The sequence below is a fragment of the Papaver somniferum genome, unplaced genomic scaffold (assembly GCF_003573695.1).
Source record: "Papaver somniferum cultivar HN1 unplaced genomic scaffold, ASM357369v1 unplaced-scaffold_70, whole genome shotgun sequence".
Taxonomy (NCBI): domain Eukaryota; kingdom Viridiplantae; phylum Streptophyta; class Magnoliopsida; order Ranunculales; family Papaveraceae; genus Papaver; species Papaver somniferum.
The window spans coordinates 2,564,846-2,590,817 of record NW_020649860.1 but is presented as its reverse complement, the minus strand read 5'-3'; the positions used below and the strand labels follow the sequence as shown (position 1 = coordinate 2,590,817).

Below are 25,972 nucleotides of genomic sequence, written 5' to 3'. Positions count from 1 at the left end.
CAATGCTATTCAATTTGCTTCCTTGTAAGATAGGAGAATCAAGTGGTTGGAGCTTAGCTTGTTTACAGGCCAATTTCCACTATTGTTAATCCGACAACATTCACGATTTATGGAAATCGCTACTGATGGATTGTCTTAAAAAAGTAAGCACGGTATGTTTACCATAATTTGTCTAGGATGATCTACCGTTTCTAACATCTATTCCCATGAGGCCACAGCACTTTGTGCTGCCAGTGCTGGCTCCATGCAACACGTCTTTGCCATCTAGGCTTTGAATTCTAAGATTCGAATAGTCGAATTGTAAAGAAGAAACCGATGAATAAAGGGAGAAAGATTGGGGTGAATAGCAATTGTGCGTATCTGGCATTGGATACGACGGAGTTATTATTAGTGGGTTCTGATAGATTCTTCAAACACGGTACTTAAAAAATTAGTTATCAGTAGGTCTTTATAACTGACTAGGTTATAAAGAGTTTTAATCTAGAGAAGAAATCGCTATTAGTTATCAGTAGGTCTTTATAATCGCTACTAAGGCCCCGGTGATACCCCTGGTTAGTTTTATGCATCATGTAATTTTTGATATCCCGCCGGGTTTTTAGCTTAGTAAGTTCTTTTATAATAATTTAATATACTGTTAATATGCTTATGTTTTTTTAGATATCTCCACTGATATAATCCGGTTTATTTAGGTATCACCATTAATGATTTCATTATAAAAAAAGTATCCTTGGTACCTTTTTTATTTATTTTTCCCAAGTTAATTAAATGGTCATGACGGATTAAATTAAAAAAAAAATCCTTGATACATTTTATATTTATTTTTCCCAGGTTAATTAAATGGTCATGATAGATTAAACGTGAACATCACTTGTGATAGATGGAAGTCAAAGTTAGGACTTCGGGTTTTTCGATTTTTCATCTAACAGATAAGAACGTGCAATCTTAAGTGTGGTTTGAAAACAATAAATCTAAATTTTAATAAAGCAATCCAGGGAATCTATAACGAAGAATAAAGTGATCTGATCTGGATAAGAATTTAAATTACTGAGACAATAATAAGATAAATGATACTAACGTCATTGTAGTGCAATAGTAAATTCGTTGGGTAATGCTACCGGCTACCTGAGTTCGAAACTCGTCAACATCAAAACATTTATCGATAAAAAAATTGCGATAAATAATTAGATGAATAATGCAAAAGCTATTGGAGCCGATCAAATTGTTAATCCCTTTCCAATCAAAAAACCGGTGAACCATGTGATAATATGACCAATATAAACTGGAGTTATAGCATACTTTTCCGGAAATGTAAAATTGACTAAGATAACAAGAAAATTTAGATCAATCAGAAATTACTCCCAAAAGTAAACAAACATCTTTTTGACCCGTCCATGAATTTGAAGTTTCTCTCTTTTGGCATTCAAATATTTTTGTATAGTTGTATTCTTAGTCTAGATTTTTTCTATCCCGATTCGTAATATCGGTTCTAGACGTTGTTTGAATTGTGGCGGTATGTGTTTTTATTTTGTGTTTGACTTCTCCAAATTTTCACGGACGGATATCAAAGTTTTGTAAAATTTTTGTTCAGACCTACCTTGAGCGAAAACATCAATGCATGATCGTTATTTATAGACAGATTCTATGTCCCGGTCTTGTAAAAATACAACTATTGTTGAGTTCCTTGAGTATTAAATCACAGTTGTCTTCCTCATCTTCAATGAAATTCTCATTCTTCAAATAAACCGAAAGCATCTAACTGTAATGTGATAGTATGCTGCAATGCAACATCAAAAACTTAAAAAATGTAATACCATTCTACTCTTTTTTTCGCTGTATTTTATATTGTTTAAATTTTTGTAACTCTTACATTTTCAATTTGTTTTGCATATTCTTCCATATACTTTTTCATTTCACATGTTTAATCATCTCGAACTCTCTATGTCGTTTTGTTGATCTAGATCCTTCAAAAAGTTCTCCAATTTTTCTTCGTGATCCAAATATTTGGGCTCTTGATTAAGAACCCGTAAGAATCCTGCAACAAGTGTTTGCTTTTTCTTTTGTTTTCTAATGCGTTCTTTCTCTTCTCAGCATCATTCTCGGTCTTACCTTCCATGAGCTTTTGATCCTTTACAGAGTTTAATTACCTTGTTGTAGAGCGATAATTGTCTTTTTTTCCTTCTCTAGGCATGACTTGACTTATGTCCCTATCTCAAACTTTCATCAGGTTATATTTTCTTTTATTCGTGTTATCTGATATGAGCTTTATTAATTCAATAACGGATAACGCTTAAATTCTGATTTGCTCAAGAGTTTAGTATATATTTAACATGTTATTACTTGTTATATTCTCAACCTTTGGTTTTGGTGGATTGCTATATGTTTATGGTTATCCAATATAAGTTCATATGTTATGGATGTTTAATTAATGTCGAATTTTGACTTCTTCACTTCTAGGTAAATGCTCGGTGCATGGGCTTATAAAGTACTTGATTATGGTCAAGTAAACTGATAATTAACACTCAAAGACAGTCAATGTGTATTCTGTTTTTGGTTGTCAATAAGAATGTCCATACCTCGACCAATGCTTAACCAAGTTACTTTGACTCAGTTGAAAAAACAGAGTAATGCATTAGTTGTTCAAATAAAATCTGTTATATATGCTAAATAAAATTGCAAAATTTAAAAACATGATTTTTTAAAATATGAGATGAAGCTGAAATAGATAGTGCCTTATCTCATCTAGCACTACCCATAATTTATTGTTCAAATTGCAAATCCATGAGTTTATTGTTTTTTGTTAATAGGCTGATGTAGTCCATTCCGCAATGCATTCTACAAATTTCTAAATCAAATAGCAGTTTTGTAGACCCAATGTAGTTGAAAATGACATGCGATAAGAAAATATTATATTGTCCGGACAATAATTCAATTCAATAAGAAAAATTAATCTCTAGATAAATTTATCTAATCAGGATGTACTACATAGACTGTTAAGAAAAACAACATTTACAGTTCTAGAAAAGAACTTATGGATAGATAATATTCGTTGTCAAAAAACCTGCAGTTTTCTTTACCAGCAACATAGTTATCTTCCAGCAAAAATACACCTTGATAGTGCTACATAAAGTTTCTCATGGCTAAATAAAAAAGTGCACAGATCTATGCCAACATATTGTTACAATAGACGCCGCAATGATAGGGAATTGATGCCTTGGGATAAATACGTGTTTTACGGCTTTGTCACTGGTTAGAACTTTGGATTTGATTGCATGTCGTCCACATTTAGTAACAAATAGCTTTGTACCGTTGCAGAAACCTTTTCTATCGAAAAGTTTCATATATACCATGATTGATGTCAAGCTTGAACTGTAGCATTCCACATGGACTTAAAGTATGCAGAAATTTATTGAATAATGATGAATTTAAAGTACGCAAAAAATTATTAAATAATATAGATTATTGCCAGTATCATTTGTATTTAAATAATTATCAGCAGCAAGGTATGTATAAATATTTCCAGACAGGTTCTCCATAACATCATACTAATCTTGTGTACATCTTCATTGCGCGTTGACAATATGATCGGCATGATAAAACGTATTGGATGTGCTCTCTCATCTTTACCCATGTAGGGATAAATGTCGATTATTAATTTAGGCATGTTTTTACACCTACCCACTGACTCGAGAATACCAACAACTTCCTTCAAATCATTACCAACCTATAATATCCAACATATGAGTATCGAAGTGTTATGCCATGTCTAAATATGAAGCAAGTAGTAAACACAACATTTTCACGATTTGAGTCTCTACTAAGAATTTTCCAAAAGATTCATTTTTCGCCTCAAGCATATCCAGGCACCAATTTTGGCTACGGGTAAGCACGATAATATTTTTTTTTAAAGAAATGATATTCAGATAAGCTCTAAAAATTTCTTCCCGACATCCTCCAAGGATACCATTCAATGTTATCCTAAAATCTCTTCTCATAATAACTGTAAATCCACCAAATGGTCTTTTAGGATCCCAACAATTACGAAGTATTCAATCAACTCATTAATCACAAAATTTATAATGCATTGGAACTTCGTCCCACATGATTAGACTCATCTGTCTCAGGTGTTTAGCATGTGGATCCCTTTTATCAATTCAAGGATCAGTGGTTTCAACTATTTCTTTAGGAGTCTTCAACGTGGAATACGCGGTACGACCTCCCACGAAAAGAATTAAATCAATTCAAGAAGAAGCAGCAGTGAGAAATATGTATTCAGCTCCGCGACAACTTGCGACTAATGTGTTTGTGTAAAAAAGAAATCCACTTCCTATGTTACTGCCATTTAGAGAGAAAAAATCCCATTATCTGCCTGCACGAACTCAATTACTTCCTTGTACACCGACAACTAAGCAAAGTTCAATATCTCAATATCCTCATTGACTTCGGAATCTCATACTTCAAGTTGCAGCAGCCGGTACTCCTAAATCTGCCTATCACCAGTGACATATACTTCAAAATCTCATATATTGGTTTTGGCATATCTTAGAAATCCTCAAGACACCCGCCAGATTCATGTAGTTGTTCATCAAGGAGATATAATCCCTAATCAAGCATTTTTTTTCATCAGTTGGCCCATGGATGTTGTACCTCAAATGTAGTTTATAATGTACAACTAACTGGCATTATGGCTGACAAAGCACATCCTTCCAATCGCAACACCCGTTTCTTATTTTTTCATTATTTTTTTTTGGTCCAAACAAAATGTTGCGGAAATTCTTGATAGGGATATATTTTAGAAGTTGGATTAATATTCAAATTACACCATCAATGTTGACTTATAGTCTTCTAAAACTTTTCTCCATTCACTTACTCGCATCATACACAATTCTTTGTTGTTCGGGAAGATGGATCGGTAAAATGAACAACGTTAAACTCTTCTTGTTGCATCGAATGACTATATAAACACCACACAGCTTCCGGTGGTCCAATATATCTTGTATCGATGTACTACTGTGCCTTGCACGCGTATTCCCCTGCCAATTTCAACATTAATGTGGCTACTGAAAATTTCTAGAAAAATGTTGGTTGTATGGAATAACATTTGTATTTCCTTCTTTGCATTCACTATGAAAAGCTCAATTAAATCTCAATTAAAGATCATTGAATTGCCATTTCCTGCCGCTACAAACAAAAAATAGCTCTTACCTACCTTCAGATTCGACTAAAAATTGAAAAAACAAACCAAAATCTTTCAAACGAAATAATATTTAACCATCTAACTCTTGGTAGAAAAAATATGTAACTAAGTTCGGCAGGAATCAAATGGAATAGGGGATGATGTTGCAATTACAGTTATAAATGGTGGAGGAGTAACATCATCTCCAACAACCATTGATGACTGAGACAGAAAGGTAAAAAACCGTAGAATTTGCTACACTGTGAACTCCCAATTTTGAATAAACTAATCCCACTTGGTGGTAGTGAACACGTGTGCAAACAACTTTGACAAACATTTTTCTTTTCTTAATTTCTACCATTAAATGGTCGCCCTTTAACTCAAGGACACGGGATATCAAATTAGGACGATCTGAAGCATATTAATGTGGTAGGAGCTCGTCTTTAATCTCCATCCAAATGGGATTCACAGTCGCTTCCCGGAAGATTCTGGTAAAACGTGTGATAGCCATTAATCTTGATATATCTCAATCATATACCTGGCCCCGCCAATGAACGACAATGGTTACATGGGCTACCACCGTCGTTGGGTTTCATCCCAGGATTCCCATTGACTGCCGGTTCTTTAATACCAACATAACTATCCGCTGACAGTGTATCTTGAATTTTTATGAGATGGTACTGACGATTCTGTTCAGTTGATTCCCAAGCATTTATTAATAACTCTTGAAATAGTTTTTTGTTCTCTTGGATGGTAAAGTACTTGCATATCTGTTAGAAAAAACAAAAATTATAAAACTATTTGAGAGGCAATTGAGGTTTAGTATGCTCTTCTATAGCAGTATCCAGTTTTTTCACACCGATTTTCCAACTCAACTCACCGTATGGAAATAGAAAGACGTAGTGCAAGAGAAAGTCTGCACCCTCCATTGCTCATTTTTATGGTACATTCCCAAACTGATTTCACGCCAAAAGCTATTCCTATCTTGCCATTTCATGATAGTTCATCAGAACAGTAGTAAAAGCAACAATGTTAAAATAAACATGAAATGCAAGTAACAATTTAACCCCTTGATAAAAATGTTTTAGTTTTATCAAGGTGTCAAGTTCATACTAAATTTTAGCAAAGAGAAAGCCGATCATACAACTCAGTACATGTTCCAGAATATATAATGCAGCATTCCATGTTTGATACTGAGAAAAAGACAGGTTCTTAAGCAAGTGTGTTACAATGGCAAATCATTAAAGCTAACTTGACTACAATCCAACCTCGATAAACGAATGTTCGATAAATGAATAACCTCGCCAAATGAATAATTTTCTCCGGTCCCTACTTGGGCCAAGGGGATAAATGAATAACCTCGCTTAATGAATTAATGAATAAAAAAATTGAATCCTTAAAGACACTGTAGAAATATAAATGAATAATCACTAAATTTCCTATAAAAAACAGAGATGAGAATAAACCAAAATACATAATTAGAAACAAAATTTTACATAAAAATATATGTGGAAACAAACTAAAGGATGTTCGATGTCCATCAAATTGATATATCTTCTTTTATTCAATTTAACTTCTTAATTAAGAAAATACCGTCTAAATAAATAAAAATTCATTTATCGATAAATAAAAAACCCCGTTAAACGAATATTTTTTGTTGGTCCCGAGAGCATTCATTTATCGATGTTAGACTGTACTTGAGGGAGGAGAACCATAGATTTTTCTTTTAGAACAACCACCGCACATCTCATCAACCTCCATCTTCCGCAGAGAAGCCGTTAGAATTCATCAAATCCAATTCCTTATATCGACAACTTTCTCGCACCTTTCAACATCATCCGAGCATGGGTCAGTTCTGCTCTCAGTTCTCATCTCATGTCTAAATACTCAGATATTTCCAATTTTTGCGCAATAACAAAAATAAGTATATAAGAAAGTGAAGCACCTGATGGATATAGCAGTTTAGAGTAACATAAACGCAACCTTAACATCCATGGTCCCATTACCATAATGTCACAAAACTTTTCGCACTTCAAGTTTCTTATCTAACAAAACATAAATGTGATTAAGTAACCCCAAAAATATGTCTATCATTACATCAGATTGTTGTACAACAGAAAAAATGGGTGAAAAAGAATCAACTCGGAATACTGTAACAATTAATGATGTCCGAATATACTTGTTAGTGGTGTCTAAAGCATATAAGAGCAACTTCAGGTGTGATGCAAGGGCTATCAACTTTTAACATATGATCCTCTAAAGGGAAGTGCTGAGAAAACAATATTAGTATCTGTTTGAAAGAAAACAATGTATAGAGATAAAAGGTTTTCTACATGTTCACCTATGTCTCATTATATACTGGTATCTGAAGCATGTAAGGTTCTAGTTCACTCAAATAACTACACCATCTGCGGGATTCGAACCCACAACTACATGGTTGAAACCATGCGCTCTGCCATTTGAGCTAAGACAGTAAGAAGAAGATATACCTGCCACCCTGCTTATATACACACATTGAAACCTAACATTATGATCTTGAGTCTATACTTCTGTCTCCCCTTTTGAACTTCTGTCATCCTCTCTGCTGCCATCCTCTAGCTCCTTAGTGAAATCTATGTTACGCGTTGATATCATACAAAAAAAACCTTCAGCTGCTAGACTGGTATTAACAAAATCGTAACCCTTCACGCGCCTCAAAATTGTTTGTGGGATTATAGGTGATTATCTTATATTGTTGCAACTAACCTCATGTGTTCTGCTGGCAGTCTTGGACATGTTTTGAAAATCAAGTCAGTGCGCAAGTTTCCCATTAAGCGAAGATGCCACATATAGCTAGCATCCACTATTGTCATATACAGATACAACGCCAGCTATTCTGCTGCCGACACCCATAATTTTATGGTAGAACCGAACTCATTCACCATGACGAAGATGTCAGAATTTTTGATGCTAACAAAATCATTGTTATAAACCATGAAAAAAATAATATGCCACCCCCACAAAGTCGAAACATATCGGAAAAAAACAGACTCACAAAACTCGATTAAATAGTCAATGGAAATATCTAGAGATAAAGTTATCTTAATTCAACTTCATCAGCCTTTGTAGTACCATAAAAATGCTATTGGGCTACTAATTATATCATTTGTATAACATAACCACCTCCAGCCATCCATCTGTAATGTGACATGACGTTAATATACTTCCAGAAAGTTAAGCAGTCAACACCCTGTTATGTTCTATATATGTCGACAGACTATGCATTGAAAAATTTCTTTGGTAGTAAAACATCATTTATAACCTCAAGCAGAACAAACAGTAAAAGACACTTAATTGGTATACCCTAAGTAAGAAGTTTGTTCCAGTTTTCACTATTTTCATTTGTTTCACCAAGTTCTCTTTTATGCTCAGTAAGCAGAATCTAATAAAGACACTTAATTAGTATACCCTAAGTAAGATTGTCAACTATTGTTAGTGGAACAATGCAATACTTGTTCTCTTCTCTGGGCGCAACAGTTGTTTAAGTTCTTCTTCTTCATCTAAACAGAAAATAAGCCAAACGAAGAAGAAAAAAGGAAGTAAAGATCATCAGAAGTAGGATAAATGATAACAATGCACACCTCCAATTCCTTTAGTTTAATATCTGGTTGCATGACAAAGCAATCAAAAGATAATCGGCCAGCTTTGCTCATTTGATCTTTAAAAAGACATCTTTAGCGGTATTTCTCTACATTTCTTTATTTACCAATCACACATGAAGAAGGCATTTAACATAGCAATAACATAAGAAATAGTTGTTACCTGTTAAAACATATCGCTAATATTACTATGTCATACCTTAGGTTGGCCGTCTGTCCAGAACTGAGATGATTGTGGTTAAGATTCTGATGAATCCAACAACTCTTCTTCTTTCTTGATGCGACAGGTAAACTGAATATATTCCAACATGACTATTACTTTCACCTTCATGCCAGCATTACGCGAGTGTGTACTTGCCAGTGTGTACTTGTTAATTTTGGCAGTAAAATTAACTATCTTCATTAAAGAAGCCGAAAGATCCATGTCCATTTGGCGTCCATGTTGCGAGATCTCACCACCCCTGAAATTACGTAAAGTATAGAATGAGAAGAACATCAGGACCAACAAAATTAGTTGGATAAAAACACCCAGTCAAGAAAATACTTGTAACCATGAAGTTACTTCAGACATTGCTAACATAAAACCTGTATTTTATGCATAAGATGAAGAATTCTGTAAGGACTATATCACAATAGTCCAACTCAACAACAGACTTTATGGATAGTCATAAGTTGTAGTTGGTTAGATAGGCCAATAGGTTTCCGTTGGTAAAAGACCAAGACTGAAACAAAAAAATCATATTGCATTTGCGCAAGAAAAACAAATGACTCAATTTCAAACTCACATACCAAGCACAACCCTCTGCGTAAATTTTAGACTCGTAATAGACATCAAATCTATAAAAATTACTTCCCAACTAAGAAAACATCTCCTTATCAAATTACTAACCATTTTATGTATAGGGAAAAGCATCTAATTTTTTCTTTTCAAACAATCCAATTCATTCATAAATAAATCAATGAGATACCTAATTAGACTAATCAGTACACAAATGTTAACATATTCACTGTCATTAAGCAGTCCAAACTATACAATCAAAATTCAGTAAAGTCGTCAACTTAACAAAATACCAACAATATAAGGCTAAGATGTAACCTGTTGCCTATTTGGGGTGCCTGGTTTGAGCAAGTTCTATTATTTGTCAGCATATTCAGTTCCACTAAGGAATCCAAACTACATAATAAAAATTCAGTGAAGTCGTCAACTTAAATCTTCACAAAATACCAATAGTCTAAGGTGGTTTGAGCAAATTTTAATAGACGTTTTTCGTGCTTACCGAGTTTATACCCCCTTACACTATAGTACAGACTCTGCAAGATCCCTAAAAGATGTGTATAAATTTATGATTTTTCTCTAAAAGTGGGTAGAAGGGGTTTAAGCTATATATTCAGATTACTGCAGGCTTTGGAACAAATGGGAAGTACGAAACAAAATACAACACCTGTGGATAGCCGGATTTATACTTTCTTATTTATTCGAAACCATGAGGCACCTTGAACCCCAACCCATCAACTATTTGTTAAGGAAAAATTAGTAACCACTATCTTAGAAAAATCAGTAATCATGTAAAGTTAACTAAAAAGTAAAAATTGAATATTAAATTTCAAATACTATTCGTCCTTCAGACTCATTATCTTCAAGCAGTCGCATGTAGGAACCAAGTGGATCACAATTAAAGAGGAAAATCACTATATGGAAGTACTTAGGCTTCTAAACTGCCATAATATGCATGGCCACATGTACGAAAGAAATGCCATTACCTTTATATGAGAACTTTCAATGAGAGCACGATACACCCCAATACCATCAGTCATATCCAATTAAATTATATATGCAGTAGCAATATAACTAAAATTACTTGTGTATCAAAAAAACAATGCATTCAATGACCCTCAAAATTTGTCCAACGAAAGCAATAAAAAGAAGCAATATATGAATCAAGGACCCAAATTAGGTGTTTTATCTTACTTCCCATTTATCACTCCTATAATGTGAAAGAAACAAAATTACATCTGTATCAAAAAACGATGTATCCTATGACCCTCGAAATTATCCAAAGAAAGCAATCAAAAAAAGAAATGTATGATTAGGATCCAAATTAGGTGTTTTATCTTTCTTCTCATGTCTTACTCCTATAGTGTGGAAGTCCGTATTTTAAGCAAACTTTCCACGGAGATGTTTATGTCTTCCAAAATCAAACTTACATTTGACGGAAATGTTTGTGTCTCCCTAATGATCAGAAAGAAAAACAAAGGAAAACGATAATCCACTCAATACACTTCACACCCAATTATCAGAAGAAAAAAACCGATAAAGAGGAGATATATCTTGCACAGGAACCACCAACTCAACAACTGCACCTTCTCCAAGATTTAGGCACTGCGTCAAAACACAGAATAACCTAACCTAAATCGATCAAAACTAATCAGTTTGTAACCCTATAACTAAACCTAAAAACCAAGTCAAAATCTTACAACGGATTAAAAGAAAAGGATCACAACTCGCACCGTAGAAAGAGAAAATAAATAAAAAAATTGGGCAAAATAGAACTTTACATTAGGGTACAGTGACCTATATTTACCCAGTTACAAACAACATAGACGGAAAAGTTGGGATTACTTCTTTTGATATAAGTACCAAGGTACCCTCAAAACTTATTCTGAATAAGTTTACACTAAAAGCAGAACATTGCCATTTAGACAATTTACCACTCAAATAAATTTGTTCGCCTAAGCTAGATTACACTAATGCAGCACATTCCTCTTTTAAATTAGAAATAAGTCAAATAGCTTAATTGAATCATTGCAGAGATCCTACATCTAAAGCATCCAAATTAATAGCCTTCTAAACTCTAAAATTTAATCTCATCTGACTCGCCATATACACATGGACATTAAAAACCTTGAGTAATGAGAATAACACTATTGAATCCATATTTGATTCCAAACTATTGTCTGACCCTGTTTTCTACATCTAGATGATAAAACGCACATAGTTAATTTTCATACTTTTGCCAACATGTTATGTATATATGTCGTGTACATTACCTAATTAATCGTAGAAAACATGGAAAGCCTAATTTCTAACTCTGCATGAATTAAAGCTTTATAAGATATGAAGGAAATTGATAAGAACTCTACTATGACAAAAAGTTACTAAGCAGCTGGCACCAACCGTTGTCATTTTATAATTCACCAATGATCGTTGTCACAATAAAATCATAAGAATCAGTAACACCTTTTGATTGCACCAACCATCTTCATTCTAGGTTACCGAACTTGTTCACTTCATTTTTAAATATATTTTCAGCTGATCACGTCCAGTTTCCTTGCAATCACCCACCAACTTATCGAACCTTCTCCTCCTCATCCATTATCTCTAGAAAGACAGTTGTATAAGTTACTGAGTGGCTGCAAGAAGATTAGATAACGAAGCTCATAATTAGCCCAATACCTGCAAGAGAAGTACACTGAGGACATCAGTTTAAGAACTTAAAACGACAAAAAAATTAGAAACACTCATTGACAAACTATGGAAAAATAAAATCAATATAATAAAAAAAAAATAGGAGAGGATTATCCTAGATCATGACCATCCACATTACTTTTACTCAACCTTTAATGAAACAATGTTGGATAGCATCTAGGCATGCTCCAAAATCATATAAAATAAATTAGGTAGCATCTAGGCATGCTAGATTAAGCCAAGAAAGTTGAGTCAACCAAAACATCATTGGATCTTCTTTATGCATTGAGCAGTAGCCCCAAAACACCAAAGAACTTCAAAATCAAGACCTGTCTAAACTCCCAAGTGAACCTAAATAAACCACGGATAAATTCTGTGAACACCTAACCTGAACCTAACTGCTACAAAAATAAATAAACAAAAGCCCAAATGAGTGAACAAACTCAGAATATACCTTTTCCCTTCTAGTGGTAAGGCTAGTTTGTACACCCCCACCAACTTGAGAGCTTTAGCCGATAGTGGCATAGCCTTTCTAGCTTGTAAATCATCTGATTATTAGAATTTTACCTTTTTGATGACTCCTTTTCTGGAGATTCTCTTTCGTTCAGTGGTAGTTTTGACGTTGTAGGTTGAACGTCTGATGGTGATAACTTTGAGTGTGGTCTAAAAAAAATTTAGAGGATAGATGAAAAACATTAAATTAACAATAGTAACTCAAATAACATAGTTTAATGCGTACCTCATATTAAATTAACAAACGACAATAATCGAAAGAATGTTAATATTTCCGAAGACATAATTCAATGCGTAACTCATATTAGCAAATCGATTGATCAATCTTCCTCAAAAATTCCTATAAGGGCCTTTTTTCATTTATACGAATAGAATAGATCAACCGAAAAATTTAATGCATATTGATTAGAATCGGACAATACTGCTTCTACCATCGAATGACTCCATGGCGGAAATTGTTAGAAACTCTCTACCACTTCTGTTTCCTTATTAAACTCATAGTCCAATGGTTCAATGTTCTTGAACGTCTATTATACATACTATTTATATGGTACCACCAACATCAAGAGGATATAGAGAGTAATGCCTGAATTATTAGATTTAGTTTTACTAATTCATTCAAACTCTTCTCCAAATATTGTATCTTCAATTGCGATAACCCCCTTCTGTCAACATCCTATAAAAACCAAACCTGAGCAGTAACTTTATTATGTTTTCCAAGTAAAAAAATGTTATAGTGAAAAACTTACGGAACATGTCGTATCATGTATATCTCACCATTGAACTACTTCATTGTTTAAAAAAAAAATTGATGTCACCAAAATCACTTCTTACCTAGCATATCCGTTCAATTTCAATTGAAATCAATATAAAGTAGATGAAGTAGATGAAGATGTTGCAAGGACTTACTAAGTAGGTGAAAAGATGATATTGTGGTTCACTGAATCACTGTTAATGGTCAGGAAGGAGAAGTAGATGAAGGCGTAGATTTTGGTGGTGTAGCTTATGAGAAGGAGGAGGAAACCGTTCAGATGATATTTTTCCGGGTTTATAGACGAGAGGAGAAAGAATCGATTAAGATAAACAACTTACTGTTGACCCACACCCCTCTTTGGTAAATCCTGACCGTTCTATGACTCTTAAATCTCAAAGTCAAAATGCATGTCTTTTTGTGATTTCACTAACCCATCTCGGTAAGTACTCTCTGTTCATGTTCAAGCCACTCTTAGATTACTGATGTTCGAGTAAAACAAATCAGAATAAACAATTACATGCAAGTAACTTCGTGCTGGTTCTTATAAATCTCCTCAAGATGGATCTTATAGTTGGTCGAATTTGACTAACAGGGATGTATCAAAAGCATTTGCAAGAGAAAACAATCAAGAAAATGAATTAAAAGAGATAAGCAAATGATTGAAACAATGGAACCCAGAGTTACGGAGTTTTGACTCTAAGTAATTGTACCTGAATAAGAGCTACAACTCAGGATTTAGCCAACAAAAGCTCATAGTTCAGATTTCTCCTACAGCATCAGCAGATGCAACCTCTTTGACGACTTTCATAGTGAAAGAATTCTTAGACTCTTGTTGACATCTACACCTTCATTCTTCTTTCAAATCTTAAACAAACTTGTACGTGCATGTGGAATTTTACTTGCAGGTTTGCCAAAGTCTATGAAAACTTTTAATCGAGCTTCCATAATTCTAAATCCATTAAAGAACACAAGATAAGCAATTCATCAACGTCAACATTATTAGAAGTAATAATAACAATATTAACAATTGGTTTTCAAGGATTCATGTAGTAAAAACCAATCGGGTCACGTCGATCAAAAGTAGTAAAAATAAATAAATACATAGATAAAATTTATAGGGTTTCAACATGTGCATCTTCATATTCATTACCTCTGCATCTTCCTTCCGACTAAACCTTTCCTTTTGGTATTTTCACGTGATTAAGATGTATTTAGATCAACTGCGGGATCTAAAGAACTCAGAAACAAAAACAGATTCAAAGTCTAGAGTTTGCGAGCGAGGAGAAGAACCGTAACAGCAAGAAGGAAGAAAACGGTTTTATGTTAAACAACCGAGCATTACCCCTCCCTTATTTCTAGTGACCCCATACGCACCCCGTAACAATACCTAAATTTTCCTGACCGTCCAATTAAAAATACCATCCGGAGCTTCCCGACCGCCGGATCGGAGTCCCCGTTAGATCCTGTCCACCGATTGATTCTTTGATCACAGAGTTAAAGTGCATGTCTTTTTATAACAATGAATGATTGCACCGGCACGGGATTGGTTCGTTCCGTGTACCGTTAAATGTATATTTGTGACTCTTTATCATAAAGAGTTTTAATCTAGAGAAGAAATCGCTATTGTCACATTCTCGCAGTAATTATGAGATTATGTTTCCTTTTGATTGGCATATTCACACATGAAACTCCTACCTTTTTAACGAAATATTAGGAATGGTTTTACATAACTAATCGATATTATGTCATCCGTTTTGTGCCCTTTTGGACGCTTCTTAGCCACTGACCCTGTCGTAAGGATTGAGCTCCAATATTTTGTCTTCGTCGCCACCATATTTCTTCATCACCACGAGTTTGTATTTCTTCAAACCTCAAGTATAATGAGGTATTCTAAATAAAGTTTCTTTACGGCTCTGTAGAGCCCTTTTATCCTTCAAAAAAAAAAAAAAATTGTCTTCGTCAGTTGTGTATGGATGTAATTTTTTTTAGCCTTTTTTGCTTTGCGCATTTGTGCTAGTTAGAGCATCTCCAATGGTGTATGGATATTTATCCCATGTGGAGACCTAAAAAAGAGGTATTTAACAACATAGAATCAAATAATTTTTTTGATTTTGATAAGCATCTCCCGTGGTAGTTGTATCCATACCTATTTTGAAACACTTGTCACTTATTTGTAGAAAGTTAATCCACAAAATCTAACAAAATAAATAAAATAAAAACAAATAGTGATGACGTGTGTATGGATGAGAGTCTCTAAAAATCCATACTCTCTTCCAAACTCAAACTTCCACATCAGATTAAATTTTTAATATCCACCCACCACTGGAGAGGTTTTCTTTGTTTAAAGTTTCTAAAATCCTAGGTGGCTTCAATAATTTTAGAGACCCATATTTCATTGGAGATGCTCTTAGGAAGTTACAAATGGTGGGTAATTTCACGTTTTCCCGTTGTGCTGGAAAGTACATGAAGAAAGAGATTTAAACTTCTCTTCTGTTGAAAATTATGAGTAGTTAAAAGAGCTTAATATGGTTGGTTGTATTATGAACAAAAAATTGGATTACCTTGCTCAGGAAATGCCGCAGTTAATACCCACACACTCACTTAAAAAAGAAAACTACTTTTGTCTTTAACCGAGTTTGCAACCTTGTTCTAGTGATAAAAGTCATAAAACCCTATACTGGGCTCTAAAGCTTAATTTAACGCACCCCACATCACGGCATCAAAGTTACCTAAGCCTGAAACTATAATGCGGATTAGAATTTGGTTGCCAATGATCAGATAAATACAACAATTCGTACATAGTGCATATGTGATGACCGGTGATAAATTACCTCTTTACAATAGATCTTTTTTCCCGCAACCATATAAATATGCACCATGACCATCTAACCATTTATCCGTTCCAGTTTCGTATTTGAGGGTCAACTTTGGTTTCATTTGATCGGCACGACACCTTTTCTCAAAGTCTTCCAGGTTTTACTTCAATTTGTCTTCTCTTGCTAATGTTAATTAATGCTTGACAGGTGGACATCAGAGTTCAGGTAATCATTCTGGAACATAATATCTTGAGTGCAATTATCTTCAATTGTATTTGTTAATGTTCAAAAAATAATTGGTTACCGAATTTCTGAAGCAGACAGCGGTCTTTAACATCCATAGCCATGTTCCAGCCATTGAATCTGAATATATAAACATAGAAAACTAATACAAACAAACAGATTAAAAATAAAAGCATTCGTGTATGACTCTGCATATTTTTAACCATTGAAACCAATGGAATTCGAGTAATACCTGACAAAAGCTAGCTTTTGTTAATATCCTTTTAGGCTATACCGGTATACACCTGCAGACAAAATGAGATCACCGTGATTAGAATTGGTGGCAAAGCAAACCATCAATGACGGTCCCAAAGTTTATAATTTATGACCCAATCGTATAATATGGAACGAAAAATTACAAAAACCTGAGAAAAAAATCAAATCGATTAACTTACAGATCGGACCTCAGATAGGTGCAAGAAGAGTTGAGGTTACAAATTATGCCTTTATATCACACAATCAATTTTTTCGTAATCGCTTGTAAATTTCCCAGCAAAAGAATCCTTCATTTAGAGTGTTTTTCCCTGGTCGGTGGCATTGATCTGATTATTAAATAAAATTTATTAGTAAATAATTTTTGAAGATTATTTCTCCAAATGCAAGACCTCAGTGGAGATTCATTTCAACTTTTAGTGATGTTTTACCCATATGTCTGCCTTAAGAAAAGAATGCTTTGATTCAGGCGATGTAAGGAGATTGTGGTAGTCGATGCAACTGACTGTGTAGCTTGTGGCAACTTTCTGCTTCCAGTCGAAGGATTTCATAGTAATTTGAAACCCCACGGTTTGGTGCAGATTTAGTGAGAACCCAGATAGCACGATAGCTTTCGCTGGTTCCTGCAAATCTTAAGAATGTTAAACATATATCCCACAAATCCATTCATAATAACATATATCGTCTAATATTCCAGGTGAGATCCAAAGGTGACTCACTCAAGAGTTCGGAAGCAGTGTAGCGAACCATCTTCTCGGCCTCACTGTCCAGAGCTACAGACACAACAGTATCATTGAAAATTAACAGGTCGATAAATAGCAATAAACTTTGATTAATATATAGTGTTGAGCCCTAACCTGACTATGAGAATGCCGACTTATTTTTTTCAAATTTAGTGTACTAAAGGTAACCATCCCCGCCAACTTTCTTGCTACACCCATGGCAAGCAAGATAAAAACGAACATTCTCAATGATTTTGCTGGTTCGGCATTAGACATGAAGACATTAGCTGCTTGTCTAAGTGGATAGAAGAATTATTGGGATAATCATATTTTCGAGGATTTTTCTGTAGGCACTTCAGTCTGCTGAGTGGGCTTTGTGACCAATTTGCATTGCACTGTGAGGCTATCTCTAATACCTGTAGGTAAGGTGGCATACAGAGTGTAAGAAAAAACGTAATCACATAATAGATAAATGTATTTGTAAGTTAGGTTGGGCTCTAGGACTTGATTTCTAATGATCCATTCTATGCATGTATATGTCATGCAGTAAAGTTAGTGGAACTAAAAAGTCTTTCTGTCAACCTTCCTTATTATCCTTTTAGCAAAACTGATGACCATTTACTTATGTCGCCGCCGGAAACGTAGTCATACATACATATTGGATGTATGCATTTCCCACGAACGCTGACTACTGCAACGGATCAAGAATATAATAAGTTAATCTAACTCTTCTCTGAATGCGGTAATTTAAACAAAGGAATGGTGACTGCATGAAAAGAAAACCGACAGTGAAAATTTCAAAACTAATTTCCAAATGGAAATTGCAAAATAGAGTCACACTTGATGAAAGTCCAATCGGAAGTAGGTACCAATTTCAACATTGACGTACAAAAAAAGTGATAATTAATTTTAGCATTTTCGCATTCTACCATTGCAGTTGCTGAACAAAGCAACATATAATTACTACTAAGCTCAGAAAACAGTATCATCTACATTACCAAGTGAAGAAGGCAAAAAATCTTTGGGGCATAAAATAACCCAATGTTGTCCTCAAACTTGTCTTCACCAAAAGACTCTCTCCTGGGTATATTACTAGTTAACACGATGAACGCATCAACTTTATAGGTTTGAATTGGATCAAACCATAAAACTTTATCTATTATGAGAAAATTTTATGGTTTAATATTTTGTAGCATCAGTTAACAACACAACCATGGAACCCAATCAATATCATAATATGATAGAATTAACTAAATAATTTCCCAAGCAATATTGACATAATATGATAGAATTAACAGAATTAATGTACACTAAATATGGAGTTATCCATTACACTCAGTGAAACTACTATTTACCTACTCATATTGACATAATATGATAGAATTAACAGAATTAATGTACACTAAATATGGAGTTATCCATTACACTCAGTGAAACTACTATTTACCTACTCAATACAACTGTTCCCATCATGATTCCTCGCAGAATAAGATTTAGTTGCAGAAATGCATGGAAACTGTGAATAATCTGTACTAATAACAGTTAAAAATAACATCCATCTTAAACAACATTATAGAAAGAAAACCATCAAAATTAATAATCAACAAAATTTCAAAAATTAATAACACGATATCAATCCGATTATTTTTGAACTAAAGATAAACTCACCAAAGAAAAAAAATATCTTACAGAACTCGCGATTTCTTTGTGTGGCTAAATTGAAATCCAAGATAGAGTAAATCCTGTTGCGCGATAAACAAAACCTTCTCCGCGACCCCTAACTCTAGATAATATCGAAATGAGAGCGAAAATCAGGCCAAAAAAACGCCTCCTGCATTCATGATGGGAAGGAATAATTAATGTGAGGTTTCAGAAAAAGCTTGAAGTTGAATGTCTGCCGCAACGGAAGAGATACATGGGCGTGTGTCGCTGGAGTATAAGAAAATTATGGTGCGATTTCAGCCGCTAGTTATAACCCAAAATGTAGATCCCGTCCATTAATAGATAGGGAAAACACGTATAAATGGCTCAATCTTAGCCGGCCTTTATGTGTCCGAAATGTAGATGGCCGTCTATAAAAAAAAAATCAGAAACCTAGGGTTTGGCCGGCTAGCTCCGGTTTTCTCTCTTTTGTTTTTTCTCACGCGTTCTTGCTTGTTCTTTGATTTTGCGCCTTTCAATGGCGCTTAATCAGCCTGTTCCACCAGATCGTGGTGATCATTACGCGGTTCTGCTAGACAAAATCAGATTAGGAATAGAAATCGATCTCAATCACGGACTAGGCAAGCCTATGTGCCAAAATCCGCAAACCCTAATCTGCGCGAACATGGAAATCACATTAATGGTACAACTATTGTGCGGACTGAATCAGGAAGTCAGTCTTATGCCAATGTTTTGAAGAAGCGCACCCATGTTATGTCAGGTATTGATGCGGAATCTCTATCACATCCTCCAGTTCGAGCTTCTACAGGTGAGATTGTGATTAAAATTCCAAAAGATGTTATTACTAGGTCAAAAGAAATCTGGAAATTCAGTCTTGTTGGCCATTCTGATTTTAAAACTCTTGGGGTAAAGTTTGATGAAGCTAAACAGATTTTATGCAAGTTATGGAAGTTATCAGGCGAGGTTCAATTTATCCCTTGGGTTAGAGGATATTTTGTTATCAAACTGTATAATGAAGCTGATCGTAAGACAATTAGCTATGAAAGTCCTTGGAAAGTTAAGGAGCAACAATTGAAGGTGCAACCTTGGACACCTATGTTCAATCCTGAAGCTGAGTCGATCAAAAGAGCATCTGTTTGGATTCGTTTTAAGAAGCTACGTCTTGAATATTGGGAAGAGGAAATTCTTTTTAGGGTTGCACGTGGTCTTGGCAAACCTGTTTGTGTGGATCCAAGAACCCTAAAGCATGAATTCGGTTATTTTTCCGCAGTTCTTATCGACATTGATTTCTCTAAACCACTCGAGAAGATTGTTGTTGATGATGAGGATTTGGCTGAAGGTTTTCACCTTGATTATGAAATTTTAAATAAGCCAGAATTTTGCAAGTATTGCAAATCCATTGGGCATGTTGAAACAAATTGTAGAACTAAAGAATACAATGAAATTAAAAGACAATTTGATGTTGAAGAAGATGAGGAGAAAAGAAAGGTCCTCCAAGCTAGGATGGATGAATTAAAATATTGGAATTTTAGGAAATACAACAAGGGGGATCCACCAAAGCCTGGAGGTGAAAATTTGCCAGACAAAGGTGATGGCAAAGATGGCAACAATGGTGGTAAGGAGGATGATGGTAAAGAAGAAGATGCGGGTGATGATGGTAAGGTTGCGGATAATGGTGTTGTTCAGGTCACAAAGGAAAAACCCGTGAAAATTGGTGGTGTCACTTTTGCTGGCACACGCACAATTATTCCAAGTCCACCTACTAGTGTGGCAGGTGACAACAATGCTCGGAATGACGAAATTGTGCAGCCTGAAGAGTCTGATGCGCAATCTATGCATGCTCCGGCTATTAACTTGGCAGATGAGACATCGCAGAATGGAACTTCTGCTTCAGATGCAATAGACTTGGAACAGGAGGAGGTTGAGATTTATGCACACTATGATGAGCAAAAACGAATTGTTAATGATTTGGCCAAGTATGCGGAATTAGCAAAACATGAGCAAGATGTGGCATTGACGAAACTACAAAATATACGCAATTTAATTTTGGAACGGAAAAAGCAAGTTGTGGCCGAGGAGCAGCAAACTGAACAACTAGTGGCGGTGCAACATGCTGAGGTACGTATTTCTGATACACAACAAGATAAGATGCAAGGTGAGAATGCCCAATCTGGGGGTAATGGTCGTATAGAATCCTTTGCTACGGGTGATCTGCCTACAAACTATATTATGGAGCCAACTGATGAAGATGGTTTTAGTTCCCTTACTAAGACAGCAAGACGAAATTCCCAGGCTAACATAACGGAGCCTCTTGAGACTTCAAATATGTTTGAGACTGGAACTGAAGAGGTGGAAGAAGAGGTTGAAAACATTTTTACTGAAGATGAACCTTTGTCAACTGCATTATCTGCTGGAATAGTGGATATTGAAACGGCTAAATTGGATTGGGGTGCTGCTAAGGATGAGGAAGATCGCTTGAAGAAAGAAAAAGCTGAAAAGAAGAAGTTAGATGCGCTGGCCAAGAAGGGGGATAAGGGTGTTAAAGTTGCGGCTAAAAAGAAGAATACTAATACAAAATCCAAGCCAGTTGAGGATGAAGACCATATAGGTAGAAGAGGTAGAAGTAGGACTCGCAAAGATGATGAAAAGGGTTCGGCAAGCCCTTATAATAATGCGGTTTCTTAATGCGGGCCTTATATTGGAATTCTCAAGGCTTGACTAAAGATGGTGCAAGGGCCAAGTTGACTGAGTTATATCACTTGCATAATCCTGACATAATTTGTATTGCGAAACCGCATGTTTTCTGCAATTTACGTTTTGTTAGGAGCTTAAAATTAGTAAACTTTTGTGAGGATGTTATTAGGAATGAAGTGTATGGAGAAAAGGGCAATCTTTGGGTTTTGTGGAGGAATTCTTTGCTAAGACCGGATGTTTTATCTTCTTCCAGGCAAACTATTTCTTTGAATGTTGCGGGAGATTTCATCACGGATGTTCATGCTTCTTGTGATCCGGTTGCAAGGAGGAGATTTTGGTGTCAACTAGGTTTAGGCTTCATATCTATTCCTTGGTTGGTGTTGGGGGATTTTAATTGCAATTTACGTTTGGATGAGAAGAAGGGTGGTAGGCCGATAAAGGAAATTTATGTGAATGAGTTTAGAAGCTGGATTTCTGACAATGGGCTGGTTGAGGCTGATGCCATTGGAAAAAAATATACTTGGTCTAATTGTCGAAGTGGTAATGAGCGAATTGTTTATAAACATGATAGAGCTGTTGTGAATGATGATTGGCTTTACAAGTATGAGAATTGGAGGTGTAAGGACTTGCCTAGAATTTGCTCAGATCATTCTCCTCTTTTTGGGTATGCTTTTGAGAATCCCAGGCCGGCTAGGGCACTGTTTAGAATTCACAAGATGTGGTTATCTCATCCAAATTTTATGCGGCTAGTAGAGGAAAATTGGAATTTGCCATTATATGGTGCGCCTCCTTTTGTTTTCTCGGCCAAATTGAAAAGGTTGAAAGAGGCATTGAAGGTTTGGAATAGAACAATTTTTGGTGAGGTTCAATTTCGATTGAAGCAAGCTGAGTTAAAACTTGAATCCGAGAATGACCTTTTGGATTTGGATCCCAGTATTGTGTTGCAGTTTGTCAAGGTTGCAGATGCTAAGAAGGCTGTTGAGGATGTGAGAACGGAGTTGGCAGTTATGCTTAAGATGAAGTCGCGTATAACCTGGTTGGAAGATGGTGACAAAAATACGCGGTTTTTCCACAATAGATTCGCATGAGGAGGAGTCAAAATACCATCTCAGAACTTAAAATTTCATCTAACTCTATTTTTTTTTTTGCAGGATGAGATAAAAGATTACATTGTAAATCACTATCATGCAAAATTCAATGGTGGCGAAGTTAATGTTGACCCAAGGCTGTTTGATATTGATCATGAGAGCATAAGTGCCACTGAAAGTGCGTTCATGGATGCCATTTTGTCATTGGAGGAAGTTAAAGAAGCGGTTTTTGATTTAGGTGCGGATTATGCGCCTGGCCCTGATGGATTTTCCGGATCTTTCTACAGGCATTGCTGGAAAATTATTTCTAAGGATCTTTACAATGCCATTGCTAATTGTTGGTCTATGCGTAAAATTCCCAATGGCATAAATTCCAGTTTTATAGTTCTCATTCCTAAGAATTGCAAGTCTGATGCTATCAAGGATTATAGACCAATTGGTTTGAGTAATTTTTTCTTCAAAATCATTACTAAGATTTTGGCTACCAGGCTTGGTAAGGTGCTTAATAAATTGATTTCTGAAGAGCAAGTGGCTTTTATGAAGGGGAGGAACATCCATGAAAACATAGCTTTGGCGTCTGAGTTGATCAGTGAGATTAGCACGGAAAGAAAGTATGGAAATGTTGGCCTCAAACTAGATATTGCACAAGCTTTTGATACGCTAAGTTGGGAATTTATCATTGAAGTTTTTAAGCAATATGGTTTCTCTGAAAATTGGTGTTCATGGATCCTTAGTATTCTGAATTCAGCTTGGATTTCTGTGTTGATAAATGGTAGCCCGGAAGGATTCTTTAGCATCTCTAGAGGTTTGCGGCAAGGTGATCCTCTTTCACCTTTGATTTTTTTTCTTATTGAAGATGTTTTAAGTCGCAATCTCTCTAAATTGTTTTCAAGGCGAAGTATGCACTCTATGGTTAGCAACAAAGGTGTGGCTCCTACACACCTATTATTTGCGGATGATATTCTTATCTTCTGCAGAGGTAATCTACAGAGTTTGCAAAATCTGAAGCATATGCTGGGCATGTATCAGTGTGCATCTGGCCAGTATATAAGTTATGCAAAGAGCAAGTTTTACTATGGTGGCGGCTCTGTCTCCCGTGCTATTACATGGGTATGGAAAGAGCTACTTTTCCAGATAAGTATTTGGGAATTCAATTGAAGCCTGGAATTGTGCGTTACATTCATGTTCGCAAGGTGATGGAGAAAATTATGGACAAGTTGGCTGGTTGGAAGGGTAAGCTTCTTTCCTTTCAAGCAAGGCTTGTTTTGATTAGATTAATTATTTATAGCTCTGTGCTTCATTCCATGGACGTTTATAAGTGGCCGTGTACGGTTATTAAGCAAGTTGAGCGGGTCATTAGGAATTTTTTATGGTCAGGTGATGCTGAAAAATGTAAGTACTTCACGGTCCTTTATGAGGATTTGTGTTGTTCGCGACGAGAAGGTGGCGTTGGGCTCAAGAAATTGGTGGATGTAAATAGAGTTATGCTTACGAAACTGTGGATCTCTATTCGGGATTCAAACAAGATTTGGGCTAGATTCTTGCGGGCGAAATACTTCAAGTTGAATGGAAATTTGATTGATTATAAATTGGGTTCTTTGGTTTTTCCAGGAATCAGATTGGTTTACAATTTTGTGCAAAAGCACACACGCTCAATTATAGGTAATGATGCTAATATTTCGTTATTTTTTGATAATTGGTGCGGGGACTTTTCTATTGCAAGGCGGCTTGGAATTTTTTCCAAAGGTCCAAATGATTACAAGGCTAAGGTGAGTGACATAATTGTTGATGGTGCTTGGGCCATACCTTCGAGTTTGAAAGATATGATGATTCGTTGTAACATTGATGTTGATAATATGCCGCTTATTGCTGGTGGGGATGATTACAAAATATGGGACTTGAATAGCAAGGGCGTTTTTCAGTCAAGTCTGCAAAGGCTGCTATTAAAATGCCAGCTTAAGTTTTGCCAATTGCAGCACTATTTAATAGACAAGTTGTGCACCCTACTTTGAGTGTGCAATTTTGGAAAATCTGGCAGAAGCAATGATGTGCAACTGAAGATAATGTTATCAAGAAGACTGGTAGAAGCATGGCTACTTTTTGTCGGTTGTGTAGGAAGAGCGAAGAAACTATGAGCCATGTCACTTGGCACTGTCGAGTGGCTAAGAGAATTTGGGCTTGGGCTGCAAATTTTTTTAATCTTCGGCCAAAAGAGGATTTGGTAGCCTCTTACAAGGTTGATAAAGGACGAAGTAGGATGATTAAGTATCTGTGGCTTGTTGCAAACCTTGCAATTACCACAGAGCTCTGGAAGATGCGCAACAAGGTTTTCTTTGAGGAATTTCGACTGCACTGGCTTGGTTTTAAGGGCAGAGTGTATCGGTTTATTCGTGATAACTCGATTCGAATGAGGGGCCATATGTAAAACACGCAAGAAGATTTGCGCATCTTGAATTATTCCAGGGTGCAGCATAGATCTAGCAAGTTTTCTACTCCAAAAGCGGTTAGTTGGTTACCTCCTAATCCCGGATAAATTATGATCTATTGTGATGGTGTTTCTCGTGGCAATCCTGGCCTAGCTGGAGCCGGTGTTACCTTCAGGGATGCTAATTCTGCGGTTCTTGGAGTACTTTCAGTTGGCCTGGGTTTTCAAACCAACTATTATGCGGAAGTTTGTGCTGTGATTTATGCTGCATTGCTTTATAAGAGATGGAATGTTAAAAAACCTTTGCATCCGTTCAGATTCGATGAGTTGCATTCAAGCTTTTCAGTCGGGTGAGCTTCCTAGGCAACTTCTTACGAAGTGGAAGATTGCGAGGAGATTTTATGATAACATTCGCTATGTGCATAACTATAGGGAAGTTAATTTCTCGGCTGATGCTTTGGCCAAACAAGCTTGTTTGTTGACTGAAGATGTTTTTGAGTTTTATGAGGGTAGGCCAGGCTTTCTT

At 35.6% G+C, this 25,972-nt stretch overlaps 1 protein-coding gene and 1 long non-coding RNA gene across 9 annotated transcripts; one reads left to right on the top strand and one right to left on the bottom strand.

Moving 5' to 3' along the window:
• Positions 1–15,193: 15,193 nt before the first annotated feature.
• LOC113343958 lies at positions 15,194–19,512 on the bottom strand. Of its 8 annotated transcripts, none has more exons than XR_003357498.1 (10): positions 19,246–19,512; positions 19,025–19,104; positions 18,160–18,268; positions 17,713–17,993; positions 17,575–17,628; positions 17,287–17,478; positions 17,038–17,184; positions 16,836–16,887; positions 16,376–16,723; positions 15,194–15,475 (listed from the first exon to the last, which is right to left on the bottom strand). It is a non-coding gene; the product is annotated as an uncharacterized LOC113343958 (long non-coding RNA). The 8 variants fall into 8 exon arrangements; XR_003357499.1 differs by lacking the exon at positions 15,194–15,475 and adding an exon at positions 16,081–16,285; XR_003357500.1 differs by lacking the exon at positions 15,194–15,475 and adding an exon at positions 16,081–16,279.
• A 2,411-nt stretch (positions 19,513–21,923) lies between these two features.
• Positions 21,924–25,033, top strand: LOC113344004. The gene is made up of 4 exons (XM_026588065.1): positions 21,924–22,919; positions 23,085–23,826; positions 24,156–24,254; positions 24,399–25,033. The coding sequence occupies exons 1-4, from the start codon at positions 21,924–21,926 to the stop codon at positions 25,031–25,033; spliced, it is 2,472 nt and encodes an 823-aa protein (XP_026443850.1).
• The last annotated feature ends 939 nt before the right edge of the window (positions 25,034–25,972 follow it).